This window comes from Macaca fascicularis, chromosome 10 (genome assembly GCF_037993035.2).
Source record: "Macaca fascicularis isolate 582-1 chromosome 10, T2T-MFA8v1.1".
NCBI lineage: Eukaryota > Metazoa > Chordata > Mammalia > Primates > Cercopithecidae > Macaca > Macaca fascicularis.
The window spans coordinates 31,201,424-31,229,162 of NC_088384.1; the positions used below are offsets into that span (position 1 = coordinate 31,201,424).

General features: G+C 52.2%; 1 protein-coding gene and 1 long non-coding RNA gene across 6 annotated transcripts in view; both read left to right on the forward strand.

The window, feature by feature from the left end:
- Window positions 1-9,371, forward strand: part of PPM1F (protein phosphatase, Mg2+/Mn2+ dependent 1F) — a 33,040-nt gene extending 23,669 nt beyond the window's left edge. For both annotated transcript variants that reach the window (XM_005567862.4, XM_074004286.1), the window contains 2 exons: window positions 3,088-3,181; window positions 5,284-9,371. In XM_005567862.4, the coding sequence (XP_005567919.1) occupies window positions 3,088-3,181; window positions 5,284-5,663 (474 nt within the window). In that variant the 3' untranslated portion in view covers window positions 5,664-9,371. The remainder of the gene's footprint in view (window positions 1-3,087; window positions 3,182-5,283) is intronic.
- A 2,959-nt stretch (window positions 9,372-12,330) lies between these two features.
- On the forward strand, window positions 12,331-26,339 carry LOC102144744 (uncharacterized). 4 transcript variants are annotated; one of them, XR_012418966.1, is made up of 5 exons: window positions 12,331-12,689; window positions 13,137-13,423; window positions 19,476-19,557; window positions 25,228-25,283; window positions 26,201-26,339. It is a non-coding gene; the product is annotated as an uncharacterized lncRNA (long non-coding RNA). The 4 variants fall into 4 exon arrangements; XR_012418967.1 differs by lacking the exon at window positions 25,228-25,283 and having other exon boundaries at window positions 26,201-26,325; XR_012418965.1 differs by lacking the exon at window positions 26,201-26,339 and having other exon boundaries at window positions 25,228-25,701.
- Window positions 26,340-27,739: the final 1,400 nt, after the last annotated feature.

Sequence of the window (27,739 nt, forward strand, 5' to 3'; positions counted from 1 at the left end):
CCCTGCAGTATGGCGCCATGGCAGAGCATGGACAGACGGCCTTGCCTGGTCCCAGCTCCACCACTTCCAAGTCCATCACACGGGGGTCCCTGGAGGTTTGGGCTAAGGATTGTGTGGGCCAGTGCATGTGGAGTGCAGAGATCAGAGCCTGCACAAGAGAAGCACACGCAAGGATCTGTGTTCTTGGCTGCAGCCTACTTGGGCCAAGGAGTTCAGATCCAGTGCCCTGCCACCATGCTCTGTAGGCTTGGCCCCTCCTGCTGTGATGCTGATCACAGCCCTCCACCCTAGAGAATTAATCACAGATCCAGGCCAAGGTTCTGCCACAAAAACAAGCATCATGTCGGTTACAAGGGCAAGAAACTGGCCTCAACCTGGTGAGCTTCAACGGGGGTCCAGCAGCGGCCCAGAGCAGCTTCGAGGAGTACATGGGGAGTTCATGGTGCTCTGCCTTGTTCTGCAGCTGTCTGAACAGTCTCCTGCCTCTGCACTCAGTTCAGCCTCCAAGCACTGAGTACCCACTCTGCACAGGATACTTTGTAGAGGCAGTGAGATAACACAGGATCCACTTCCTGCCTCTGAGTCTAATGGGGGAGCAGGAGGAGGGCAACGACCTGGGTAGGATGTAGCAGAGATGAATGGAATGGAGTCGCATCTCAGGCAGATGCAACTCCTGCAGGCCAGGGGAGAGGCCAGGAGGAAAGGGCAGGTTATGCTAGAATCGGGGCCAGGTGTGGTGGTGCGCCTCAAGTGATCTTCCCACCTCTCAAGCCTTAGGAGACAGGAGGATGGCTTGAGCCCTAGAGGTCGAGGCTGCAGTGAGCTATGTTCATGACACTGCACTCCAGCCTTGGCAACAGAGCGAGACCCTGTCTCCAAAAACAAACAAACAAACAACCAAAATCAGTGAGTAGGAGACTCATGGGGAAGTCCGGGAGAAGACCCCTTAGCTGGGGATGTGTTAATCCTGGACCAGGCTGAGCCTGGCTAGTGTGTAATGGAAGCAGGAGCCACTGGAGGGGAGGAGGACCCAGGTGCAGGGCCAGGGTTAGAAGGGTGAGCCCGGGGAACCTGCGCAGCCAGGGTTGGTGCAGCCTGTCCAGCACAGGAGATGGGGCATGGTGGGAGAGGGGATCACAGGCTTCAGGTAGGAAGGTTCTCAGCTGAGAAAGCCTGCATGGCCCCCTGCTGGGGAGAGCCCACCTCCAGAGGGCATGGGGAGCAGATTGCAGTTCATCCTCCATCACCCGCCCACGTGCCTGCCTCTAGGACATTGAGGGGCTGGAGTGGGCTGGGGTGTGTGGGAGACAGAAGCAGAGAAAGGCTCCTGATTCTCCCTGGAGCCTCCCACACTCACAGCCCCTCCCCAGGGAATGCCTCTGAGGCAAGGGGAGGAGGCGCTGCTTCCTGTGCAGCTCCTTGCTGTCTGCAGGCGTCTTCACGCGTGTGTGGGCACATATATGTGTGAACATTCGTGCGTACTGTGTGTTCGTCCACCTGCCTCTCCCCACGCCCTTTCTCCTCCCCTCTTCTTCGCTCTCTCCTGCTCTTCCCTCCTTCCTGGTCCTCCTTGCCTTTCCCTTGCCCTGCTCAGACCCCAGAGGTGGCAGATCTTAGACCCAGAGAGAGCCCTGAGGTCCCTGTTTCTGCCTCCTTCATGGCTTGATTCCCCAGCTCAGCTGGGACAGGAGCACCCAGCCCACCAGGCTGGTCCAGTTGCCACACAGGCTCATGGCTGCGGCGTCCAGGAAGGCCAGGACTCCTGCAAACCCACATCATTCCCACCATGATGCCCTCTGCAGGGGAGCCACACGAGGAGGCCTCCTCCTTGGTGCAGGCGTCTGGAGAGGGTTCCCTCCCCCAGGCCTCCCGCAGTGCATGTCCATCTGCTCTGGGGAGGGGATTGGCTGATACCCCAATCTGTCTAGGGGACACCATCACCTGGGGCATCAGAGTTCTCATGCCCAGCTGGTGCTGTGCTTGGGGACTAGAAGGGCTGGTGCTGCATGGGGTCAGGAGGTTTACCTGATAAGGGAAACTGGTAAAGGATGCCCTCTTTCCCCAGTAGACCTGGGAGGTACCTCACTCCCAGGGTGCCTCCGTCACTCTGTCAGGGATGCTGCTGTGCAGGCTTCAGGCAGCAGGCTGTCATCAGGGCAGCCTCTCCCTCGGGCAGAGGCTGATAGGACCAAAGAGGTTTCTAGAGGACTTGTGGCTGGACCAAGCCTCTGTCCTGTCCCTGGAGGAACCCAGGCCTGGAGTGTTGTGGTCCCCAGGTGAGTGGAGACTGTGCCTGGGCTGAGCTTGGGTAGAGGAGGATAAGAACTAGGTGGGGCACAGTGGCTCACACCTGAATCCCAACACTTTGGGAGGCCGAGGAGGGCAGATCTTGAGGTCAGGAGTTCGAGACCAGTCTGGCCAACTTGGCAAAACCCCATCTCTAATAAAAACACAAAAAAATTAGCCAGGCATGGTGGCGGGCCCTTGTAGTCCCAGCTACTTGGAAGGCTGAGGCAAAAGAATCACTTGAACCCAGGAGGCAGAGGTTGCAGCGAGCCAAGATCGTGCCACTGCACTCCAGCCTGGGCGACAGAGCGAGACTCTGTCTCAAAAAAAAAAAAGAACTGGGTGGGCACAGGCTGCCGTCAGGGCCTGGCTCAGGCTTCCCTGCTGTGTGACCACTCATGTCACATGTTCTGTCTTGGCCCAGCAGCTTTCAGGGCAGGGACAGTGTCCCAGAGCTAGAGACAGGGAAGCAGAGGGATCTGCTGTCTGTGTCAGGCTCGCAAGCTTGGTGAGTGCCTCCCTGACCCAGAATGCTGCACAGGGGCGCAGGCACCGCTAGGTGGCCTCAGGTGGTCCGTTCATTTTACCATTTGTGCAACTAAAGGACTGTGGGTTGTGTATAATTTCTCACTGTTTTTAATGACCCTAGTTTGGGTGCATCTCTGAGCCTCCTGGCTTTGTTCAAGTGCTGCGGCTTTGAATGCCATCTTAGAAGCAGCTCTGCCTCTGCTCAGGTAGCAGCAGGGAGCTCCACACCCCATCCCCCGGCCCTGGCCCCCGACTCTGGCTGTGTTTCTGCAGGATGAGAAGGCACGCATTGAAGCATTGGGTGGCTTTGTGTCTCACATGGACTGCTGGAGAGTCAACGGGACCCTGGCCGTCTCCAGAGCCATTGGTGAGAGCCAAAGAGGCCGACCCAAGTGAGAGAAGGTCTCTCAGAAGCCCAGGCCTCTGGAGTGTGGCCCGCAGCTCACCAGGGGTTCAGGGAGGCAGTGCGGTGGGCCGAGGGGATTTGTCATGCACTGGGGTGATATCCTCCTAGTGTGAAGGGAACAGGGCAGATTCAGAGACTGCAGCACGAGTAATTGAGTGTAAGTTACACTGTATGTTATTATCTCACCTAAAACAGCTCCTACAAATCTCGTAGAAACCTGTGCCTCGCTACCCTGTGGGCTGGAAGTAAAGCTTCCAATATTCCAGAAATGAGGTTTATCCTCCTCCCGCATTCATGCTGACGATCCTTTTTTCTCTTTTGGGAAAAATGTGGGTTTGCTGGCCAGGGTGGCTCATGCCTGTAATTCCAGCACTTTGGGAGGCCGAAGTGGGTGGATTACCTGAGGTCAGGAGTTCGAAACTAGTCTGTCTAATATGATGAAACCCCATCTGTACTAAAAAATACATACATACAAAAAATTAGCCAGGCGTGGTAGTGAGCCCCTGTAATCCCAGCTACTCGGGAGGCTGAGGCAGGAGAATCGCTTGAACCCAGGAGGTGGAGGTTGCAGTGAGCTGAGATCACGCCACTGCACTCCAGCCTGGGTAACAAGGAAAACTCCGTCTCAAAAAACAATAATAATAAAAATTTTAAAAAGTAATGGATCTGGCTGGGCGTGGTAGCTCACACCTGTAATCCCAGCACTTTGGGAGGCCAAGGCAGGTGGATCACCTGAGGTCTGAAGTTCGAGACCAGCCTGGCCAACATGGTGAAACCCCTTCTCTACAAAAAATACAAAATTAGCTGGGTGTGGTGGCACGCGCCTGTAATCCCAGTTACTTGGGAGGCTGAGGCAGGAGAAGCACTTGAACCTGGAGGCAGAGGTTACAGTGAGCCAAGATCGTGCCACTGTACTCCAGCCTGGGCAACAGAGCCAGACTATGTCTCAAAAGAAAAAAAAAACTAGCCAGGCGTAGTGGCTCATGCTGGTAATCCCAGCACTTTAGGGAGCCGAGACAGGCAGACCACCTGACGTCAGGAGTTCGAGACCAGCCTGACCGACATGGTGAAACCCCATCTCTACTAAAAATACAAAAAAAAAATGAGCCAGGCATGGTGGTGCATGCCTGTAATCGCAGCTACTCGGGAGACTGAGGCAGGAGAATCCCTTGAACCCAGGAGGCAGAGGTTGCAGTGAGCCAAGATTGTGCCACTGCACTCCAGCCTGGGTGACAAGAGCGAAACTCCATCTCAAAAAAAAAAAAAAATGGCTAGGCGCGGTGGCTCAAGCCTGTAATCCCAGCACTTTGGGAGGCCAAGATGGGTGGATCACGAGGTCAGGAGATCAAGACCATCCTGGCTAACATGGTGAAACCCCGTCTCTACTAAAAAATACAAAAAACTAGCCGGGCGAGGTGGTGGGCGCCTGTAGTCCCAGCTACTCAGGAGGCTAAGGCAGGAGAATGGCGTGAACCCGGGAGGCGGAGCTTGCAGTGAGCTGAGATCCGGCCACTGCACTCCAGCCTGGGCGACAGAGCGAGACTCCGTCTCAAAAAAAAAAAAAAAAAGAAAAAAGTAGTGGGTCCAGTCTGCATCTCATTGTCTCAGCATGCAGTCACTGCCAGCTCTCAGGCTGTGCTCCCCGTGACCACACCTGCTCCTTCCTGGTACTTAAAAAATCTCTCCCTCCCCAGCTGATTGCCAGGGATTTGGCACCTACCCCTCTGACCCCTCTGAAACATTCTGTCCTTTTTGGCAGATGTGGCACCTTCTTGACAGCCCCTCTTCAGGCTGTGTCTTTCCTTGTGTCTCTGGACACTCCAGGAAGCGAGGCCAGGATGGGGCAGCTAGGGCAGAGAAAGGGGGAGCTCACAGGCCAAGGTCAGGGGGTTCCATTCCCAGGCAAGCAGGAAGCACTGGGCAGTTTGCATAAAGGAGCGATAGACCCCGTGAGAGCAGGTTAGTCTCTGTCCCCGCAGGACGTGAGGTCTGGGCCTGGGTGGGCGGGGAGGAAGCTGCGGACACTGTGGTCCTCTGACCCGGGCTCTTCTCTGCCTGTCCAGGGGATGTCTTCCAGAAGCCCTACGTGTCTGGGGAGGCCGATGCAGCTTCCCGGGCGCTGACAGGCTCCGAGGACTACCTGCTGCTCGCCTGCGATGGCTTCTTTGATGTCGTACCCCACCAGGAAGTAGTTGGCCTCGTCCAGAGCCACCTGATGAGGCAGCAGGGCAGCGGGCTCCATGTTGCTGAGGAGCTGGTGTCTGCGGCCCGGGAACGGGGGTCCCACGACAACATCACGGTCATGGTGGTCTTCCTCAGGGACCCCCAAGAGCTGCTGGAGGGCGGGAACCAGGGAGCAGGGGACCCCCAGGCAGGTGGGAGGAGCCAGGACTTGCCCTCCAGCCTTCCAGAACCTGAGACCCAGGCTCCACCAAGAAGCTAGGTGGTCCAGGCCCCTGCCCTCCCCTTCCTCCCGCCCTGTCCTTCTCTCCCTCAGAGGCCTCAGGACCCAACAGGTGGCAGGCAGTGGACAGGGCGCCCGCCCCACAGTGCTTTCCCCAGCACTCCAGAGCCACTCGGGATGCCCCCCACAGCCCGTCCTGGTGGCTGTGGAACTGCACTGGGTGGCGGGCAGATGGTGGAAGGCAGCCTAGGAGACCACACCAAAGAGAAGATGGACCGGCTCTTACTCCCAGCTCCCATGGGGCCCGGGGTGGGACCAGAGGTCATAGGTGCCCAACGGCAGCCAAACCAAAGACACTGGTGTGTGTGGAGCAGCATGGTCATGCATGTGGGACCCTGGGGCAGTCCCAGGAGCCAAACTCTTGAAGCACCCCCTGGGTCAGGCCCAGCAGCGGGGTGGCCAGCCCCAGTTTCCCATTGCTCCTCTCTGCGGCCGGGGCCGGGTGGGTTCATATTTACAGATATGCCCAGCCAGTCCTGGTCGGCCACACCGGTGTCCCAAAGAGGAGAGCGCAGCAGGGCCAGGGTCTGTTCTGTAGCAGCCACCCCCCTGCCCCTGCTCCACGGCAGCCGTGATGTGCTTGGGCCCACCAGGGCCTTCCGGGCTGCTCTCTTCCCTGAGCTCAGAACTGGCGATGCACATGTGTCTTTTTTGTTGGTGTGTTTGTTTGTTTGTTTTTCCAGGGAGGTCTAATTCAGAAGCAGTATTCAAGGTTTTCTCTTTATCAGTGCCAAGATGACCTGTTGTGTCATATAATTTAAGCAGAGCTTAGCATTTATTTTATTCTTTAGAAAACTTAATTATTTACTTTTTTAAAGCTATTTTTCAAGGAACGTTTTTTTGCAGTATTATTGAATTTATTTTCTAAATCAGGATTGAAACAGGAATTTTTCCAGGTGGTGTTAATAAGCCATTCAAGTGCCTTACACAGCTTTGAAGAAACTAGGACTGCAGTGGGCTCGGATAGGCCCACTGAGGTTTTTAGAAAAGCAGGATTTGTTTTGTTAGGGAGGCATGATTTTGGTGAGATATTTCTGGAAGAGTTTTCCGCCTCTTTGTGATGCTGAGCACCCCCAAGGTTCCCCCCAACCCCAGGTGACTGGCAGGAGCTGCGACTGCCGTGTGGTGGTGCCTGGGCCCGACAGCGGGGCTCTGGGCATCCCAGGTGACTTTGGCCCATCTGCCTGCATTCCCACCCCCTCGGGCCTGGCTGGATCCTGGGCAGAGGGACCTTGCTGCTGTGTGACTGGAACATTCCCAAATGTCTTGTGAATTTGTAATCAAATTGGTCTCATTGGGAAAGACACTTAATTAAGAGACTCAGGCAAGCGCAGAGGCAGCCCGTGTGTCTCTGGCTTAGTCTGGAGGCAGCGGGGATGCTGCTGGGAGTCCATGGCACAGGCCACAGCCCCTCACCTTGCCATGGTGGCTGGTAGCACGCCTGTCTTGCTCTGCCCCATGCCCTGAGCAGGCATGAGAGCTCCATATCCCCTAGCGCACCCTGAGACGGGGCTCACAAGCGACGGTCCTGGGTGCCTCAGGGAGCTCACTGAGGGTGTGCGAAGTTGAAAGTGGCAAGGCTGTCAGGTAGAGGAAAGAGGTCAGGTGGCTAGGGGAGGACTCAGAGGCCTCCTGCAGGGCCAAGCACTGCAGAAAGGGCTGAGCTGGAGGTTGGCAGGGCTGCTCCAGGCAGGTCAGAGCAGGGCAGGGGGAGGAGAGGAGAAAGGGAGGAAGCTGGGCTGTGTGGTCTCCATAGAGGCATTCAGAGTCTACCTGCAGACAGCGGGAGCCCCAGGAAGGTCTGCACAACTGTACCCCAAGCGCCTCGGCCTCCTCTCAGCTTGCTGAGGAGGCACACTAGAGCCACCTTCCTGACGGGAGCACTCTGTCCCATAAGGAGCGGGGAGCCAGGCTTGCTGGGGCCCCACCTGCACACCCAGCCTTACCCTGCATTCTCATAGCACAGATGAGGTTGAGACCGTGCAGTTGATGCATTGCTTAAGGTCTCTTACAAAAAAAACCACCTTAAACATAGTCACTGTCATTCAGACATTCAGAGAATGGTTGGCCACCAACAATGACCAAATATTGCTTGGCTTAACTTGAAGGCCTGCTGTCTCCTTCTGGGGGTCAGCATCCAGAGTCCCGGTGCCCTCTCAGCACAGGCCCAGTCAGACACAGGGACGCAGCTCCACCCTCACCACCAGCCCACCCTGCCTGTGGGCATAACCTTGACGAAGGGAGAGAATGATTGGCATCTGCTTTTCTCTTTTCTTTGCTAATAATTATGTTCCTGGCTGCCAAGAGTAGAGTTTCACCCTGTGGAGGTTCGGCTCATATCACCTGGTGGTCTGATTCATACCTTAGCCTGAGGCTCCACCAGAAGATCTTGCAGCCTCAGTGTATGGGAAACCCTTTCCCCAGGCTTGTGCCAGTGCCACCGCTCCCCATCCCTGAGCCAGGACCCCAGAGGATGGCCATGCCCCATGCCTGGCAGAGGTCTGGTGCCAGCACTGGGAGCTGCTCTGTCCTTGCTTTGGGACCGAGGGAGCCCTCATCCACCCCCGCACAGCAGCTGGGCACAGAGGAGCGCTCTTCCATCTTGACCAGGACTGCACCGAGAAGCACCAGGTGTCTTCAGCCTCCAGCCTCCTGGGCGACCTTCTCTTCCAGCCACAGTCCCATGAGGGCCCCTAGCCAGGGACACTTGTCTGTAAATTGTAATCCTTTCTCCAGCCCGGCTCTCCACTTGCTCCTTGTGTGAGCTGAGCAGGCGGTGCACCTCTGAGTGTCCCTTTTGTAAGGCCCCGGGGTTGCACTGAGTCTGCAGAGGCCGCGACCTCCTGGAACGCTGTGGGTGCAGGTGAGCCAGCATGTCCTAGGGAGATATTGCCAGCACACGGGGCCCTCCCGCCGCCAGCACCAGCGGGGTGGAGTGGTTCAGTGTTATTAGTGTCTATTATTAAAATTAAGTGGGCTGAAAAAGAATGGAGCTCCAGATACCAGCACTGTATATGAAATACAAAAGCTGGGGAAGTGGGGCCTGCCTTACAGGTGTGGCTGACTCTGAGCCCAGGCCTGCAGGGGTGGGGGCGGTCCCTCAGAATCCCAGAGGCAGCCCCAACCTCAGAACCCAGGATAGGAAATGGGTGTGTTTAGTGGGGAAAGGGACAGGGTGTGGGTGGCAGGGCCAGCATGCAGCCCCCTCCCTCTCCCCTCCTCTCCCGTGGTGAGCCCAGCATGGGCACCGGGCCACCTCAGCCGTGTTCCCGGGGCTGGGAGGACAGCTCTGGCCCTTCCTAGGCCTAGCCTCACCCCAAGCTAAATGTAACCCAGTTGGACTCTGTTAAAGGAAGCAGTGTTTTGGGTTCGATTCTGCCTCTGTAGCTCAAAGGGGGCGGCCCCCAGAGTCCTGTGCGTTCTGCCAAAAGCTATGCCAAGTCCATAGCTTTGCCAAATGCACGGAGCTCTGCCATTCCAGTGTGGTGCAGGCCTTGCCAAGGGTTTATCTGCATGCGTCTCGGTGGGCTTGTCCTGCATGGGAGTTGTGTTCCTGTGCAAGGGGGAGCCTTGCTCCAGGACAGGATGACTGTCTTCCCTGTTCTTAGGGACAAGTCCCAAGATGCCAGAAAGGCAGTCTCCCAAGGGCCCACCATGCAGAAGTGTCAATAAACCACGAGTTCTGAACTCTGTCGCCCGAGTCCTGCCTTCTTCCTGGCTTCTGAGCATCTTGTCCCCTTTGATGTCCAGGATGTGTTTGGAAGCTGCTTTAATATTGGGGACCATCTGCAAGTCTTGTGAAGCAAGCAGACAAATTCTGGAGAGAGCCCTGGTGGCCTGCACCCCCCTGGTCTGGCCGGCAGCCTTATTTTCCTCCCTGAGGGGCTCTGAGCCCATCCCACCATCAGCAGGAAGGTGACAAACAGGAAAGGGATTAAGCCCCTGGACATCACATTGGGGAGCCACAGGAGCATTGAGGACCCTCATTTTATCCAGGAGCCTGATGTGCCCCAGGTGGTTCCATCCTGAGGATGGAGACCCTCTGACATGAGGCTCTTGAGACCCACCATTTATACCCTCCTGGCACCTCCTGAGGCCAGATGCAGTGGTGCACACCTGTAATCCCAGCACTTTGGGAGGCTGAGGTAGGAGGATCTCTTGAGCTCAGGAGTTTGAGACCAGCCTGGGCTACATAGGCAGTCCCCCATCTCTACAAATAATCAAAAAATTCTCTTGATTGAGAAAGGAACCAAATATCAAAAGGCAGTGAAGAATTGGGGACTCTGAGAAGGGCGACTTTCCAAGGCTTGGACCCCTTAGAAGCCTTGCAGCCTAGGGGCACTTGACCCCTGTGTGATAAGCCGAATCCTCTTTGTCTTAGGGGTGACTTGGTGGCTGGCTCATGGGCACAAGCCTGTAGTCCCAGCTACTTAGGAGACTGAGGCAGGAGGATTGCTTAAGTTTGAGGAGCTTGAGGCTGCAGTGAGCTAGGATTGCACCACTGCACTCCATCCTGGGTGACAGAGCGAGACCCTGTCTCAAAGAACAAAGCACTGAGCCTTTCTTCTGCCCGACCCCACTCCCGCCACGCCACTTCCCAATCCTCGAAGCCTGCGTGGCACTTGTCCCACATGGGAGCTCGGCTGCTGCCCAGAAGCAAGTCCACTGCAGGTTCACTGCTGGTGCTTCCCAAGGGTCAGGATTACAGGGGGTTCTTTTTTCCTCCCTGCTTTAGGTTTTCTTCTAAATCCTAATTTTTTTTTTTTTTTTTTTTTGAGACAGAGTCTCCCTCTGTCACCCAGGCTGGAGTGCAGTGACCGGATCTCAGCTCACTGCAAGCTCCGCCTCCCGGGTTCACGCCATTCTCCTGCCTCAGCCTCCCGAGTAGCTGGGACTACAGGCGCCTGCCACCTCGCCGGGCTAGATTTTTGTATTTTTTTTTAGTAGAGACGGGGTTTCACCGTGTTAGCCAGGATGGTCTCGATCTCCTGACCTCGTGATCCGCCCGTCTCGGCCTCCCAAAGTGCTGGGATTACAGGCTTGAGCCACTGCGCCCGGCCTAAATCCTAATTTTTTTAGTACAGTAAACATGCTTTAAAAATGCTTTTATGTAATCTGTCATGGGAATTTTAAGGAAAAAAACAAAATAAAAATCCCTTAACAAAAGACCTGGAGAGATCCACCAGCAGTTGGGGTGGGCAGTGCTAAGCCCTGAGGTCCTGGTAGAGAACAGGAATGGCCTTGGTGGCTGCACTAGGTGGAGGAGTGAGCCTGAGGGGGTGGGGGGCAGTGCTTCAGTGGTGGGCAAGCCTCACTGTTCCTGGTGAAAGGGACTGGCCCCTGATGGCTGCTTGGACAGATACCGGGAACCCACCTCAGGACCACCACATCTGATGGAGTTTAGGGAACCCCCAACAAGGCCTGCCCACCTGCCTCCCTTTGCTCTAGACCTGTGGCCCCCAACCACAACCTCCAGTCCAGACCTCTGTAGCCTCACCCACCCAAGGGCGGCCGGCAGCAGAGTGCAGGGCCTTGGCCCGAGCATTGCTGCTGGTCGCTTAGCAGACTGCAGCACTGGTTCCCCCTGAACCCACAGGATGGCACGCCCGGGCCCAGTCCCATGTGGCTGCAGCTCCTAGCACACATGAAACTGCTCTTGGAGACAACTTCAGAGCCTTCTCAGTGCCCTCAGGGGGTCAGTATTGAAACAGCCAGTCGTGGGACTCCATCGTCCAGTCCTTCAGCGCTTGTTGGCCAAGTGTTTGCCACGCTGCTGCAGGTGCTGGGACAAGGGATGACGAAGCAGCCCACGAGCCAGCCACCATGTCACTACCTAAGACAGAGGATTCGGCTTATCACACAGGGGTCAAGTGCCCCAGGCCGCGAAGCTGCTAAGGGGTCCAAGGTTTGGAAAGTCACCCTTCTCAGAGTCCCCAGTTCTTCACTGCCTTTTGATCTTTGGTTCCTTTCTCAATCAAGAGAAAGCAAGGCAGCAGGGGCCGGGAGACTCGCCCTTGTGCTCCTGGCTGAGCTCAGGCTTCAAGGGCACACAGAAAACATCAAAAATGCCTCCCCACAGACACTGCCCAGCCACAGCCCAAAGTGCTGCCCTGAACTTCTCCCTAAAATGTGGAGGGAGGCCCTCGTGCTTGTGGGCGCGTGGGAGCAGCTGGCCCAGAGCTGTCTGAACCCAGTGCCTTCCCCACTCCTGCTTTGCCTGCAGGCCTCCTCTCTCCTGTCTGTAGCCTTGTCTGTGCATTTTCTCCTAGTCCTTCCCAAGCCACCTGGGAGAGCTCTCAGTCCCCTCCCCCTGCACCCCGCAGTGCCTGCTGTCCAGGGCTGCAGCCTCCAACTCTCCAGGACCAGCGCCAGAAAGGCAGCTTTTTTTTTTTTTTTTTTGAGGAGTCTCGCTCTGTTGCCAGCCTGGAGTGCAGTGGCGCGATCTTGGCTCACTACAACCTCCGCCTCCCAGGTTCAAGCAATTTCCCTGCTTCAGCCTCCCAAGTAGCTGGGACTACGGGTTTGTACCACCACGCCCAGCTAATTTTTGTGTAGAGATGGGGTCTCACCATGTTGGCCAGGATGGTCTTGATTTCTTGACCTTGTGATCCACCTGCCTCAGCCTCCCAAAGTGCTGGGATTATAGGCGTGAGCCACCACGCCCGGCCAAAAGAAAGCTTTATGTGTCCATTGTGTCACAGAGAGGGCATCCTTCGGGAAGCAGGGGAACTAGCCCCAGATGCAAGAGCTGGGACCAGGCCCTGGGCCCCCCACCGCACCTATTCAATCATCCATGTCCTCCTCTCCCCACCCCTGTTCCTCTGAAACTCCCAGCAGGATCTCCTTCCTAAATACCTTCTGTCTTGACTGTTCCCTAGTGAACCGGCTTATGTGTCTGAAACTCGTCTTCACAGCCAGATGGTGGCTGGGTGCTCTCCCTCTGCCCCTCACTTTCACAGAGCTTGGATCCCGGAGAGCACCCTCTCTCAGGACCGCTGGGTGGAGGTGAGGGAGGCCCAAGGGACGGAGGGTGCACAGGCAGGCAGAGGGGCTGGAGCTGCCTGGCACCTACAGGGGGTTCACCCTTCACCCATGGGAGCAGGCCACAGTGTGGCAGGTGGGGGTGGGGCTGGAGGTGAAAGGGGTGTGAGCCAGCCCCTCAGTCAGGAGGGGGAAAAACCTGGAGCTAAGTCCAGCACAGATAGCTAAGGCCATGGAGTCTGCCTGGGGGAAGGGGTGGGGAGCCGGGACGTTGGGACTGGGCCTCAAACCCACCAAGTGGGGGCTTCAGCTGGTGGAAGGGAGCCCAAAACCAAGGTCTCCCGGGCAAGAGGTGATGTGAGGCTGAGCCGGGGAAACAGGCAAGAATCCTGGCTGGGAGGGCTGATGCCCGGCCTGCCCCAGAGTTCCCTCAGAAGGTCCCAGGATCCCAGCTGCCTTCTGGTCCTGCAGATCCTTCCTGTTCTCACCTGGCTGGTCTTGGGTGGAGCCAGGCTCTGAACCAGTTGAGGACAGGACCTCAGCTGGTGTGCTCCATACGCAAAACTGTCTTGAATCTGCTTCCTGGGACTTGGACTTCGGCGTTCTGGACATCTGGACCTCCCACAGCCAAGCAGTGGGCACAAGCCCTTAAGAGCCAGTCCTGAGGATTTGTCCTACCCCCATAGAGGGTCCTGGCCAGGTGTGTTCGCTCCAGGAGCAGCGCAGGGGGCCATGGTGGCACCAGAGCCCCATCACAGGTAGGCCTCTCCTTGGACCACTGTCCTAGGCAGTCACTCTGGCCATAGTCAGGGGACCTCTTCCTCAGACACTGCCCAGCCCCAGGAGGCTCAAAAGGCCCGCCTCTGGGATCCACTTCCTCCCTCTTCCCAGACCTTATCTACAAAAGGAATGCCAGCTCACTTCTACTCAGATTTTTTTATTTTTTTTTAAGAGATAGGGTCTCTGTCACCAGGCTGGAATGCAAGCGGTGTGAACACGGCTCCCTGTACCTTCAACGTCCTGGGCTCAGGTGATCCTCCCACCTCAGCCTCCCAAACAGCTGGGACAATAGGTGTGCACCACCACGCCCAGCTAAGTTTTTCCTTCTCTTTTTTCTTCAGAGATGAGGTCTTGCTATGTTGCCCAGACTGGCCTAGTCAGGTTATTTTTTATTATGATGATGATTTGAAACAGAGTCTCACTCTGTAGCCCAGGCTGGAGTGCAGTAGTGCCATCTCGGTTCACTGCAACCTCTGCCTCCCGGGTTCAAGCGATTCTTCTGCCTCAGCCACCAGAGTAGCTGGGATTATAGGCACATGCCACCATGCCCAGCTAATTTTTGTATTTTTAGTAGAGATGGGGTTTCACCATGTTGGCCAGACTGGTCTCGAATTCCTGACCTCAAGTGATCCTCCCACCTCAGCATCCCACAGTGCTGGAATTATGGGCGTGAGCCACTGTACCCATCCATTGTCAGCTTTTGGATGGCCTCTGTCCACACTCACTTTTATGAAAGCCACATGCACTCCAGCACAATGTGGCATTCCTTCAAACTATTATCTAAACAATTACCATTACATGCGTATTTCCAGGTAAAATGTTAAATGGATATAGAAACTTTAAAGGATATAAAGAGTGATTAAAATGTATTCTGTATTTCTTAAATTATAAAAGTAACAACATGACAAAACTTGGAAAACAGAAAAAGAAAAACAAGATTTAGTTTCAAGCATGGAACAGAATAATTGAGATGTTTTGTTTTATTTTATATTATTTTTTATTTTTATTTTTTTTTTTTTTTTGAGACGGAGTCTCGCTCTGTCGCCCAGGCTGGAGTGCAGTGGCCAGATCTCAGCTCACTGCAAGCTCCGCCTCCCGGGTTCACGCCATTCTCCTGCCTCAGCCTCCCGAGTAGCTGGGACCACAGGCGCCGCCACCTCGCCCGGCTAATTTTTTGTGTTTTTAGTAGAGACGGGGTTTCGCCGTGTTAGCCAGGATGGTCTCGATCTCCTGACCTTGTGATCCGCCCGTCTCGGCCTCCCAAAGTGCTGGGATTACAGGCTTGAGCCACCGCGCCCGGCCGAGATGTTTTAAAATGCAGTTTAAGGCCAGGCACGATGACTTACACCTGTAATCCCAGCACTTTGGAAGGCTGAGGTAGGCAGATCATTTGAGGTCAGGAGTTCAAGACCAGCCTGGCCAACATGCTGAAACCTGTCTCTACTAAAAATACAAAAATTAACCAGGCATGGTGGTGGGTGCCTGTAGTCCCAGCTACTCAGGAGGCTGAGGCAGGAGAATAGCTTGAACCCAGGAGGAGGAGGCTGAGATCTCAGTGAGCTGAGATCCGGCCACTGCACTCCAGCCTGGGGGACAAAGCAAGACTCCGTCTCAAAAGAAAAAAAAAATGCAGTTAAAAAATAAAACCTCTTGCAATAAAAGGCACCCTTTTTTGTCCAGGAATAACACAGAGAAGTTACTAGTTACTGAAGATGAAAAAGCACTAAGTGTAAGAGCTATAAATTTTGGAGTCAGAACTACATGTACTTTTTTGTTGTTGTTGTTTTGTTTTTTGAGACTGAGTCTTGCTCTGTCACCTAGGCTGAAGTGCAGTGGCACGATCTTGGCTCACTGAAACATCTGCCTCCTGGGTTCAAGCAGTTCTCCTGCCTCAGCCTCCCGAGTAGCTGGGATTACAGGCGCCCACCACACCCAGCTAATTTTTGTATTTTTAGCAGAGACGGAGTTTCATCATGTTGGCCAGGCTGGTCTTGAGCTCCTGACCTTGTGAGCCACCTGCCTCTGCCTCCCAAAGTGCTGAGATTACAGGCATCAGCCACTGCGCCCAGCCACATGTACATATTTTATTGACAAAAACAGGCTAGAATTTGGTGCATTTAGCATCCTCCCTGGACAATAATTCTCTGTTGACATCATGTCCAGGAGGGTTTGGCCCCCACCAGGAAACATTGCCCTGCTCCACAGGGCTTCGGGCTGACCAGCGGTGACACAGGCAGGCCGCGGAGCCCTCACCTGCTATCTCAATGCCTGATCCCGACAATGCAGCAGACTTTTCCAAACAGCTTGTCATGGTCTGTTTTCTTTCAGTAAGTGAAAGATTTTCACACTAAAGAAAGTTTGTAGGCAGACATTTAGAAGAAAATAATGAAAGTTTCTTATACCATATGTGACTATAAGGACACAGATATCCAGCCCTGACAATCCTGTATGAACAGTTCATCAGGTGCTGTTTTATTTCAGTAAACGAAAGACAAAAATCTTCTTCCTTTTTTTTTTTTTTTTTTTTTTTTAATTGAGACAGAGTCTCGCTCTATCACCCAGGCTGGAATGCAGTGGTGCGGTCTCAGCTCATTGCCTCCCAGGTTCAAGCGATTCTCTCGCCTCAGCCTCCGGAGTAGCTGGGACTAAAGGTGTGGACCACCATGCCTGGCTAATATTTTGTACTTTAGTAGAGATGGGTTTTCACCATGTTGCTTAAGCTGGTCTCAAACTCCTGAGCTCAGGCAATCTGCCCACCGTGGCCTCCCAAAGTGCTGGGATTACAGGCGTGAGCCACCACGCCTGGCTTTCTTCCATTTTTAAAACACGAAGCTTTGACATCAACACCTTGAGAACTGATGTTACAGATCAGCTCCAAAGCCTAACAGTGAAACAGACCCTCCAGCCGACATGAATACAACTTTGACCATAATAAGATCCTTTTAGACTTCGCCCTCGGCTGCCCCCACCACTCGCTGTCTAACCAGTATCCTAACTGTTAGAATCATCCTCATAGATTTACCACTGTGTGTATACCCCTACACACTGCTCTGTAGTTTTGCTTGTCTTTTAACTTTCTGAAAACGACATTTTACTATCTGCTTTCTTATACTTCATGTTTGTGTCACTTAGCATATGTTTCTTGAATTCATCCATGCTGTGTGGGTTTCTGGCTCTTTGCAGAAACAGAGCTGCCATAAACATTCTTGTCAGGTCTCCTGGTTTCCATGCACAGGAGTTTCTCTAGGCTATACACCAAAAAGTGAAAATGCTAGGCAAAGTAGGCTATACGATTTATAAATTAAAATTAAATTAATCGCATTAAAATTAAATTAATTAAATTTTACATTTTTATTCTAATTTTTCCTTTTTTTGTTGTTTGTTTGTTTGTTTGTTTTTTCAAGATGGAGTCTCACTCTGTCTCCCAGGCTGAAGTGCAATGGCATGTTCTCAGTTCACTGAAACCTCTGCCTCCTGGATTCAAGAGACTCTCTTGCCTCAGCCTCCCAAGTAGCTGGGATTACAGGAGCCTGCCACCATGCCCCACTAATTTTTGTGTTTTTAGTAGAGATGGCATTTTACCATGTTGGCCAGACTGGTCTCTTTTTTTTTTTTTTTTTTTTTTTTTTTGAGATGGAGTCTCACTCTATCGCCCAGGCTGGAGCGCAGTGGCCAGATCTCAGCTCACTGCAAGCTCCGCCTCCCAGGTTTACGCCATTCTCCTGCCTCAGTCCCCCGAGTAGCTGGGACTACAGGCGCCTGCCACCTCGCCTGGCTAGTTTTTTGTATTTTTTTTTAGTAGAGACAGGGTTTCACCGTGTTAGCCAGGATGGTCTCGATCTCCTGACCTCGTGATCCGCCCACCTCGGCCTCCCAAAGTGCTGGGATTACAGGCTTGAGCCACCGCGCCCGGCCCAGACTGGTCTCAAACTCCTGACCTCAACTGATCCATCTTCCTCAGCCTCCCAAAGTGCTGGGATTATAGGCATGAGCCACTGCACCTGGTCTTTTGTTTGTTTGTTTCTTTGTTTGTTTGTTTTACAAGCGGGATCTCACTCTCTTGCCCAGGTTGGAGTCCAGTTGGCTCACTGGAGCCTCGACCTCCTAGGTTCAATCTATCCTCCCACCTAGGCTGCCCAAGTAACTGGGACTACAGGTGCATACCGCTATGCATAGCTAATTTTTTTTACTTTTTTGTCGAGATGAGGTTTCACTGTGTTGCCCAGGCTAGTCTTGAACTCCTGGCCTCAAGTGATCCACCTGCCTCAGCCTCCCAAAGTGTTAGGATTACAGGCATGAGAACCACTGCACCTGGCCTAAACATTTTTGTTTAATTTGTTTATTTTTTTTGAGACAAAGTCTTATTCTGTCACCTAGGCTGGAGTGCAGTGGCACGATCTCAGCTCACTGCAACCTCCACCTCCCAGGTTCAAGCAATTCTCCTGCCTCAGCCTCCTGAGTAGCTGGGATGACAAGGCGCCCGCCACCACGCCCCAGTAATTTTTTGTATTTTTAGTAGAGACAGGGTTTCACTATGTTGGTCAGGCTGGTCTTGAACTCCTGACCTCGTGATTTGCCCGCCTTGGCCTCCCAGAGTGCTGGGATTACAGGCATGAGCCACCACGACTGGCCACCGGGCCAATTTTAACAATTTTAAATTTAAATGTTTAGGTCTGGGCGTGGTGGCTTATATATATATTTAAGCTCACTGGGTGCGGTGGCTCACATCTGTAATCCTAGCACTTTGGGAGGCCAAGGAAGGCAGATTGCCTGAGCTCAGGAGTTCGAAACCAGCCTGGGCAACACGGTGAAACCCCATCTCTACTAAAATACAAAAAATTAGCCAGGTGTGGTGATGTGCACCTGTAGTCCCAGCTACACAGGAGGCTGAGGCAGGAGAGTTGCTTGAACCCAGGAGGCAGAGGTTGCAGTGAGCTGAGATGGCACCACTGCACTCCAGCCTGGGCGACAGAGCAAGTCTGTCTCCAAAAAAAAAAAAAAACAAAAACAAAAAACTCCCTGATAAAATATCAGGGATTTCTGGACAGCAACAGCAGCATTGCATTAAACCAGGTGCAGGCCCCATAGGACCACACAGGTGTGTAGCCACAAGGCCAGTCTGCACTGAGTCCTGAGTCTTCTTTCCCACTTGTCTAGGTTGTGCGTCGGCTTGTACCCAATGTCAGTGCTCACAGCATTTCTGTTGTTTTTCATCCTCACCACCACTTGGGACCATCCAACTTTTAAATTTTTGTCAATGTAATGAATGTAAAATAGCATCGTGTTGTGGTTTCAATAGGTACTTCCTTGGTTACCCAAGAGGGTGAGCAGTTGGTGAGTGTGTTGGCTGTGGGTGGCTTCTTTTTCTTTTTAAGTAATGATGAGTTCTTATTTGTTACTCAGGCTGGCCTCAAACTCCTGAGCTCAAGCAGTCCTCTCACCTTGGACTCCAAAGTGCTGGAATTACAGGCGTGAGCCACCATACCCAGCTGACCTTTTTTTTTTTTTTTCTTGAGACAGAGTCTTGCTCTGTCGCCCGGGCTGGAGTGCAGTGGCGAGATCTTGGCTCACTGCAACCTCCGCCCCCTGAGTTCAAGTGATTCTCCTGCCTTGGCCTCCCAAGTAGCTGGGACTATAGGTGCCCACCACCTCGCCTGGCTAGTTTTTGTATTTTTAATAGAGATGGGTTTTCACCATGTAGGCTGGTCTTGAACTCCTGATCTCAAGTGACCTTCCTGTCTTGGCCTCCCAAAGTGCTGGGATTACAGGCGTGAGCCACTGCGCCCGGCCGACTTTTTTTTTTTTAAGATCAGAGGACGGAGTTGTCTCTAGGTCTGTTCCTGCCCCTAAAAAACCACGTGGGTATGGGTGGGTCACCCTCCTCCTGGGGCCTCATTTTTCTCATCTGAACAATAGAGATACGCCGTTTTCTTTCTTTCTCTCTGTCTCTCTCTCTCTCTCATTTTCTCTCTTTCTTCATCTTTTTTTGAGAGAGTCTCAAACTTAATCTTAAATTTGTCTGTCACCCAGGCTGGAGTGCGGTGGCTCGACCATGGTTTACTGTGGCCTCGTGAACCTGGGCTTAGGTGATCCTCCCACCTCAACCTCCCAGGTAGGTGAGACTACAGGCACACACCATCACACCCAGCTAATTTTTTTTTTTTTTTTTTTATTGAGACGGGGTTTTGCCATGTTGCCCAGGCTGGTCTCGAATTCCTGGTGAAATCGCTTTACAAATTTATGACTGAGATAGTGAGACAGATCTAACTTAACCGACTCCATCTTGCTTCTAACCTCCAAGCTGTCCTTGATCATTCCGGCTGAACTAACTTTGGGAGAAACTTAGTTTATAGTTTATAATTTAAACAAAGATGGTAAAGGCAGTAACAGCCCTTTCCCAAAGCAGACCTCCTTCTTGCCTGGTGACTAGATTACCTTTGTAGGACTCACATTCGCCACAGATTAGAAATTATGGTTTAGGAGTCATGCAGCTGGAGGTTACAAGATTCTAACCCCACCCTAAACTGCTCCTAAAATCAGTGCTTGAGATATTTTGCAGACCGTGTACTTGATGAATCAGCTAGTACCACCCAGATCAATAAACTGGCTCATCTGATCTTGTGGCCCCTACCCAGGAACTGACTCAGCACAAGAAGACAGCTTTAGCTCCCTATGATTTCATCTCTGACCAGTCAGCAGTCCGGGCTCACTGGCTTCCCCCCACCCACCAAGTTATCCTTAAAAACTCCGCTCCCGGAATGCTTAGGGAGACTGATTTGAGTTATAATAAAACTCTGGTCTCCCGCACAGCCAGCCCTACATGAATTACCCTTTCTCTATTGCAATTCCCCTGTCTTGATGAGTCGGCTCTGTCTAGGCAGTGGGCAAGGTTAACCCCTTGGACGGTAACCCAAGGCAATCCTCCTGCCTTGGCCTTGTTTTTTTATTTCTTTATGTACCTGTCTACCATTGGATTATAATCCCTTCAGGTCAGGGCCCATGTTCTCATCATCTTCGGTATCCTTAGCACAGGGCCGGGTCCCAGAGTAGATGTCCACATGACTCTGTTGTGTCTATTGAATGAAGGATGTAATTCACTAAGTTGATCTGTCAGCATCAACAAAAGCAGGATGGGGAGGAATCTCCCATGTGCAAGGCAGGGCAGGCAGAGGGGCAGAAGGGAAAAACCTGGCTCAAGGCTCGGCTCTGCCAACTTCGGCAACCTTGGGCAAGGGACCTTCCCCTCATCTGCAGGTGGGGATGCTGACATCGAATAGATGCAGACATGGTGGCTGCTCTTTCCACTTGTCAATGAAAAGAGTTGAACTCTGCAAAATATTTGAAAAGATTTATTCTGAGCCAAATATGAGTGACCTTGGCCCACGACACAGCCCTCAGGAGGTTTTGAGAACATGTGCCCAAGGTGGTTGGAGCGCAGCTTGGTTTTATACATTTTAGAGAGGCATGAGGCATCAATCAAATACATTTAAGAAATACATTGGTTTGGTCCAGAAAGGTGGGACAACTCAAAGATGCGGGGGGGGGGGGCTCTTCCGAGCAATAGGTGAATTAAAAAAATTTCTGATTGATAATTGGTTGAGTTTGTCTAAAAACCTGGGATTCATAGAAAGGGAATGTTGAGGCCGAGCGTGGTGGTTCACGCCTGAAATCCCAGCACTTTGGCAGGCCAAGGCGGACAGATCACGAAGTCAGGAGATCGAGACCATCCTGGCTAACACGGTGAAACCCTGTCTCTACTAAAAATAAAAAAATTAGCCAGGCGTGGTGGCGGGCACCTGTAGTCCCAGCTACTCAGGAGGCTGAGGCAGGAGAATGGTGTGAACCTGGGAGGTGGAGCTTGCAGTGAGCTGAGATCCGGCCACTGCACTCCAGCCTGGGTGACAGAGCGAGACTCCGTCTCAAAAGAAAAAAAAAAAAAGGGAATGTTCGGGTTAAGATAAAGATTGTGGAGACCAAAGTTCTTTTGAAGTCTTATAGTGGCTGCCCTTAGAGACAATAGATGACAAATGTTTCCTATTCAGATCTTAATCTCTCTCTCTCTTTTTTTTTTTTTTTGTTTTTTTGAGACAAAGTCTTGCTCTTTTCCCCCGGGCTGGAGTGCAATGGCACAATCTCAGCTCACTGCAACCTCTGCCTCTCCAGTTCAAGCGATTCTCCTGCCTCAGCCTCCTGAGTATCTGGGATTACAGGTGCGTACCACCATGCCTGGCTAATTTTTTTGTATTTTAAATAGAGACGGGGTTTCACCATGTTGGCCAGGCTGATCTCGAACTCCTGACCTCAGGTGATCCGCGTGCCTCAGCCTCCCAAAGTGCTAGGATTACAGGTGTGAGCCACCAGGCCTGGCCTCAGATCTTAGTTCTTAGTTAATCTCTTTTTTTTTTTTTTTTTTTGAGACGGAGTCTCGCTCTGCCGCCCAGGCTGGAGTGCAGTGGCCGGATCTCAGCTCACTGCAAGCTCTGCCTCCCGGGTTCACGCCATTCTCCTGCCTCAGCCTCCCGAGTAGCTGGGACTGCAGGCGCCCACCACCTCGCCCGGCTAGTTTTTTGTGTTTTTTAGTAGAGACGGGGTTTCACCGTGTCAGCCAGGATGGTCTCGATCTCCTGACCTCGTGATCCGCCCGTCTCGGCCTCCCAAAGTGCTGGGATTACAGGTTTGAGCCACCGCGCCCGGCCTACTTAGTTAATCTCTTTAGGATTGGGAGGTTCTGGAATAAAAAGATCTAGGTATATTAATAGAGATCTTTTTTTTTTTGGAGACGGAATTTTGCTCTTGTTGCCTAGGCTGGAGTGCAGTGGTGTGATCTCAGCTCACTGCAACTTCCACCTCCTGGGTTCAAGTGATTCTTCTGCCTCAGCCTCCTGAGTAGCTGGGATTATAGGCATGTGCCATGATGCCTGGCTAATTTTTGTATTTTTAGTAGAGATGGGGTTTTACCACATTGGTCAGGCAGGTCTGGAACTCCCGACCTCAGGTGATCCACTTGCCTTGGCTTCGCAAAGTGCTGGGATTACAGGTGTAAGCCACCACGCCGGACCAAGATTCTTTACAGATGCAAATTTTCTACCTCAAAGAACAGCTTTGCAGGGTCATTTCAAAATATGGCAAAGATACATGTTTTGGGGTAAAATATTTTTATTTGCTTCCTTGTCTCATAATCCTATGCCAGAGTCAGGCTGGAAATAAGTCATGATACACAGGGTTAAATAAAACCCCTCTGATGAGAATTTGTGGTTTGTAGGGCTTGACTCCCCAGACCCCTTAGATAGGAGATTGGGCAAGATAAAAAAAATCAGAGTTTAGTCCTCACACTCAACCTCTGAAGTTCTCAGGTGCATTGCACAGGCCCAACCTTGAGGGTCACACCTCTCTGAGCCCCAGGTCTTTTCTTTGTCAACAAGGCAGGGTGACCCCCAGCAACTCCCTACCAATGGGCCACAGAGCTGCCAGGTAGAAGGGTCACAGGAAGAAAAGGTAAATCCCATCAAGCTAGAGCTCTGGCTGAGATGGTCCACATATTTTTCCCCACTGTTTTTCTTTTCTTTCTTTTTTTTTTTTTTTTAACTAAGATACAATTTACAGGACATTGTATTTCAGGGTTGAGCATCTGAGACCTGTGTGTGATAAGCTCAGGGACACGAACATGACAAATGATTAGAAATTGCCATGTTCCTTCCCCTTCTCCCTAACTCACCAATGCCCTAACATAGGCATTGCTGAGATACTTCATACTTCAACTGTGCTGCTGAGTGACCCTCGTAAAGCAAGAGCCAGGGGTTGCCAGCCCCAGTGACCTTTGGTGGGTGAGGACCACATCTCCAGCTGCCTCCTGGACAATGTCCCTTGAAAATCACATGGATAAGGCCAGGTGTGGTGGCTCATCGCCTATAATCTCAGCACTTTGGGAGGCCAAGGCAGGAGGATCACTTGAGCCGAGGAGGCTGAGGCTGCAGTAGACTGTGATTACGAGACCGTGACTCAAAACAAAACAAAAAACATGTATTTGAGGGCCGGCTGCGGAGGCTCATGCCTATAATCCCAGGTGGTGATTATGTAATCCCAGGTGGTGATTATGTAATCGCAGGTGGATCACCTGAGGTTAGGAGTTTGAGACCAGCCTGGCCAACATGGTGAAACCTCGTCTCTACCAAAAAATACAAAAATTAGCTGGGCGTGGTGGCGTATGCTACCCAGTCTTAGCCGCTGGGGAGGCTGAGGTGGGAGAAATACTTGAACTTGGGAGGTGGAGGTTGCAGTGAGCCAAAATCGTACCACTGCATTTCAGCCTAGGCGACAGATCGAGGCCCTGTCTCAAAATAAATAAATAAATAATAAATAAATAAATAAATAAAGTGATATTTGTGCTTTTTTTTTAAAGACAGGATCTCTCTCTGTTTCCCAGGCTTGAGTGCAGTGACCCACTCATAGCTCAGTGCAGCCTCCAAATCCTAGGCACAAGCAATGGGGGCATTCTTGGGCGCACAGGGAAGAACTCTGGCTGGCTCTTGGAGGTGGCATGGAAAGGGTGGCTGAGGACGTTCATGCTGTGCTTTATGTGCCTTGCATTACTGAATTTGTAAAAATGAGCATGAAATGTTTTTGTACTTAAAAAAAATCGTAAAGTAGAAAGAAAAGAAACCTTTTCGGAAACCAGATGGAGACAGTGAGCTGAGGAAGAGGCTGAGGGCTACTTGCCACAGACAGGCCAGGTGAGCAGCAGGCAGGGCAGAATAGATGGGGACAGAGTGGAGGGCTGGGTTGCTAAGTATTTAAGACACTCCTCGCCTGGCGTGGTCCCTCAAACCTGTAATCCCAGCACTTTGGAAGGCCGAGGAGGGCGGATCACCTAAGGTCAGGAGCTGAAGACCAGCCTGGCCAACATGGCAAAACCCTGTCTCTACTAAAAAATGCAAAAATTAGCCCAGCATGGTGGTGGCCACCTGTAGTCCCAGCTACTAGGGAGGCTGAGGCAGGGAGATTGCTTGAACCCAGGAGGTGGAGGTTGCAGTGAGCCGAGATCACGCCACTGCACTTTAGGCTGGGTGAGAGAGGGAGACACTGTCTCAAAAAAAAAAAACAAAAAAAAAACCCTCTTCCTCCACATTTGTCTCCTCTCTTCCTCCCCCATCCCTTTCCTTGGAGATGGCAACGTGGCTGGAAGCCGAGGAGGCAGCTGGTGTGGATAAAAAATCAAGCAAATATATTGAGGATAATGGGAGCCAGGTTTCTCACTGCTGGAGATGAGAATTACTAATATGGAAAGAGGGAAGGCTGAAAAGAGCCCTGAGGCATTGGAGATGTCAGTGTGGACTCTTCACACATGAGTATATAAAGATATGGGAGCCAGCCTGAAGGGGCTCTCATTGGCCAAGTCTAGGACAATTGGAGCATCCAAATAAAAATGACCAGATGGCCAGGTGCAGTGGCTCACACCTGTGCTCCCAGGACTCTGGGAGGCCAAGACAGGAGGATCGTTTGGGCCAGGAGTTCAAGACCAGCCTAGGTAACATAGGGAGATCCTGTCTCTACAAGAAATATATATATTTTTTAATTAGGTGTGGTGGCATGTGCTTGTAGTCCCAGTTACTCAGGAGACTGAGGCACGAAAATCACCTGAGCCTAGGAGATAGAGGTTGCAGTAGAGCAAGACTCTGTCTCAAAACACAAAAGAGAGAGAGAGAGAGAGACTACAAACTACTGCATAATATAGGCGTCCATGAGTCGGTGCTGATTGAAGCTAAGGGAAGGCTTTTCCTTACAGGACAGTGCCAATCCATGAATGGAGAGGGGTGATGTAAATAGATAAACCACCACTTGGTAAGTATCATTCTGATAGGCTGATTCAAGCAGGAGGATTACAGACCTAGGGAGGCTCAGGCTGGTGGGTACAGAGTGGATGAGGTACAGAATATTGCAAAATACGGCTGGGCGCAGTGGCTCACGCCTATAATCTCAGCACTTTGGGAGGCCAAGGTGGGCGAATCACTTGGGGTTAGAAGTTCAAGACCAGCCTGGCCAACATGGTAAAATCCCGTCTCTATTAAAAACACAAAAATTAGCTGGGTGTGGTGGTGGGCGCCTATAATCTCAGCTACTTGGGAGGCTGAGGCAGGAGAATCACTTGAACCCAGGAGGCAGAGGTTGCAGTGCGCCAAGATCGAGCCACTGCATTCCAGCCTGGGTGACAAGCGCGAGACTCTGTCTCCAAAAAAAAAAAAAAAAAAGGAAAAAAAATCTCCTGGCCACACACAGTGGCTCACGCCTGTAATCCCAGCACTTTGGGAGGCCGAGGTAGGTTGATCACAAGGTCAGGAGATCGAGACCATCCTGGCCAACATGGTGAAACCCCATCTCTACTAAAAATACAAAAATCAGCTGGTCGTAGTGGCGCCTGCCTGTAATCCCAGCTACTTGGGAGGCTGAGGCAGGAGAATTGCTTGAACCAGGGAGTCGGAGGTTGTGGTGAGCTGAGATCGCGCCACTGCATTCCAGCCTGGCAACAGAGCGAGACTCCATCTAAAAAAAAAAAAAAAAAAATCTCCTCCCACACACAGGTCTCCTGCCAAGCTCCCATCAGGAGGAGTCTGGTTTCCCTCCTTGAATCTGAGCAGACGGCAGGGACTTGGCCATAACCAATACAACATGGCGAAAATGATACTGTGTGACTTCCAAGGTCAGGTCAGAAGACTTTGCAGCTTTGGCCTTTGTCTCTTGGAGCTCTTCTCTCTTGACAGGTTCCCTCTCAGAGCTGTGCCACCATGCTGCGCATATCCCAAGTCACAAGGAGAGGCCACATGATGGTGGGTCCAGCAAATAATCCCTGCTGAACCTTTCCTTCCGCCACCCAACCCAGGAGCCATCAGGGAAATGGACGCCCCATCCACCAGCCATGGGAGCCACTTCTGGCAGTTGAAGTCACTTCAGTGGAGGGCCAGGCATCATGGAGCAGAGAGAAGCTGGACCTGCTGTGTCTTGCCTGAAGTCCTAGCCCACAGAGCTCACAGGCACAATAAAATGGTTTTGGGGCCGAGGGCGGTGGCTCAAGCCTGTAATCCCAGCACTTTGGGAGGCCGAGACGGGCGGATCACGAGGTCAGGAGATCGAGACCATCCTGGCTAACACGATGAAACCCCGTCTCTACTAAAAGATACAAAAAACTAGCCGGGCGTGGTGGCGGGCGCCTGTAGTCCCAGCTACTCCGGAGGCTGAGGCAGGAGAATGGCGTGAACCCGGGAGGCGGAGCTTGCAGTGAGCCGAGATCCGGCCACTGCACTCCAGCCTGGGCGACAGAGCGAGACTCCGTCTCAAAACAAACAAACAAACAAACAAAAAAAAAAACCAAAAAAACTAGCCGGGCGTGGTGGCGGGCGCCTGTAGTCCCAGCTACTCGGGAGGCTGAGGCAGGAGAATGGCGTGAACCCGGGAGGCGGAGCTTGCAGTGAGCTGAGATCCGGCCACTGCACTCCAGCCTGGGTGACAGAGCAAGACTCCGTCTCAAAAAAAAAAAAAAAATGGTTTTGGTAATGTTGCTAAATTTGGGAGTAGTTAATTAGGCAAAAATAGGCAACTGGAGTATTGGTATAGTCTCCAATATCTCTCCACAAAATACTTATCCAATGCAGAGGAGACAAGGAGAGCTGCATGGTGGAGAGACCTGGTGAACGCCGACTTCGCCGTGTAACCAGGGTCACCATGATGCCCAAGTCATTATCGTGTGCCTCCTGACACAAATCACTGGGGAAATGTGGCATTGTTTCTGTAGGATTATAACCAGCAATGCAGGGCCGGGATGAGTCACGAGGATACACCGAACAGACCCAGACTGAGACAGGGCCGACTCATCCTGGAGACTTTCAGAGGCACACAAAAAATGCTTTAGTTGGTTTTGGTTTTGGATTTTTTTTTTTTTTTTTTTTTTTTTTGAGATGGAGTCTCGCTCTGTCACCCAGGCTGGAGTGCAGTGGCGCGATCTCAGCTCACTGCAATCTCCACCTCCGGGGTTCAAGTGATTCTTATACTTCAGCCTCCCGAGTAGCTGGGATTACAGGCGCCCGCCACCATACCTGGCTAATTTTTGTATTTTTAGTAGAGATGGGGTTTCACCATATTGGCCAGGCTGGTTTCAAACTCCTGACCTCAAGTGATCCGCCCACCTCGGCCTCCCAAAGTGCTGGTGTAAGCCACCGTGCCGGGCTGCTTTGGTTTTAATTTATTTTGAAATCAGAAAAAAAAAAGCATAACAATAATGAATCCAATCTTGATTGTATTTATCT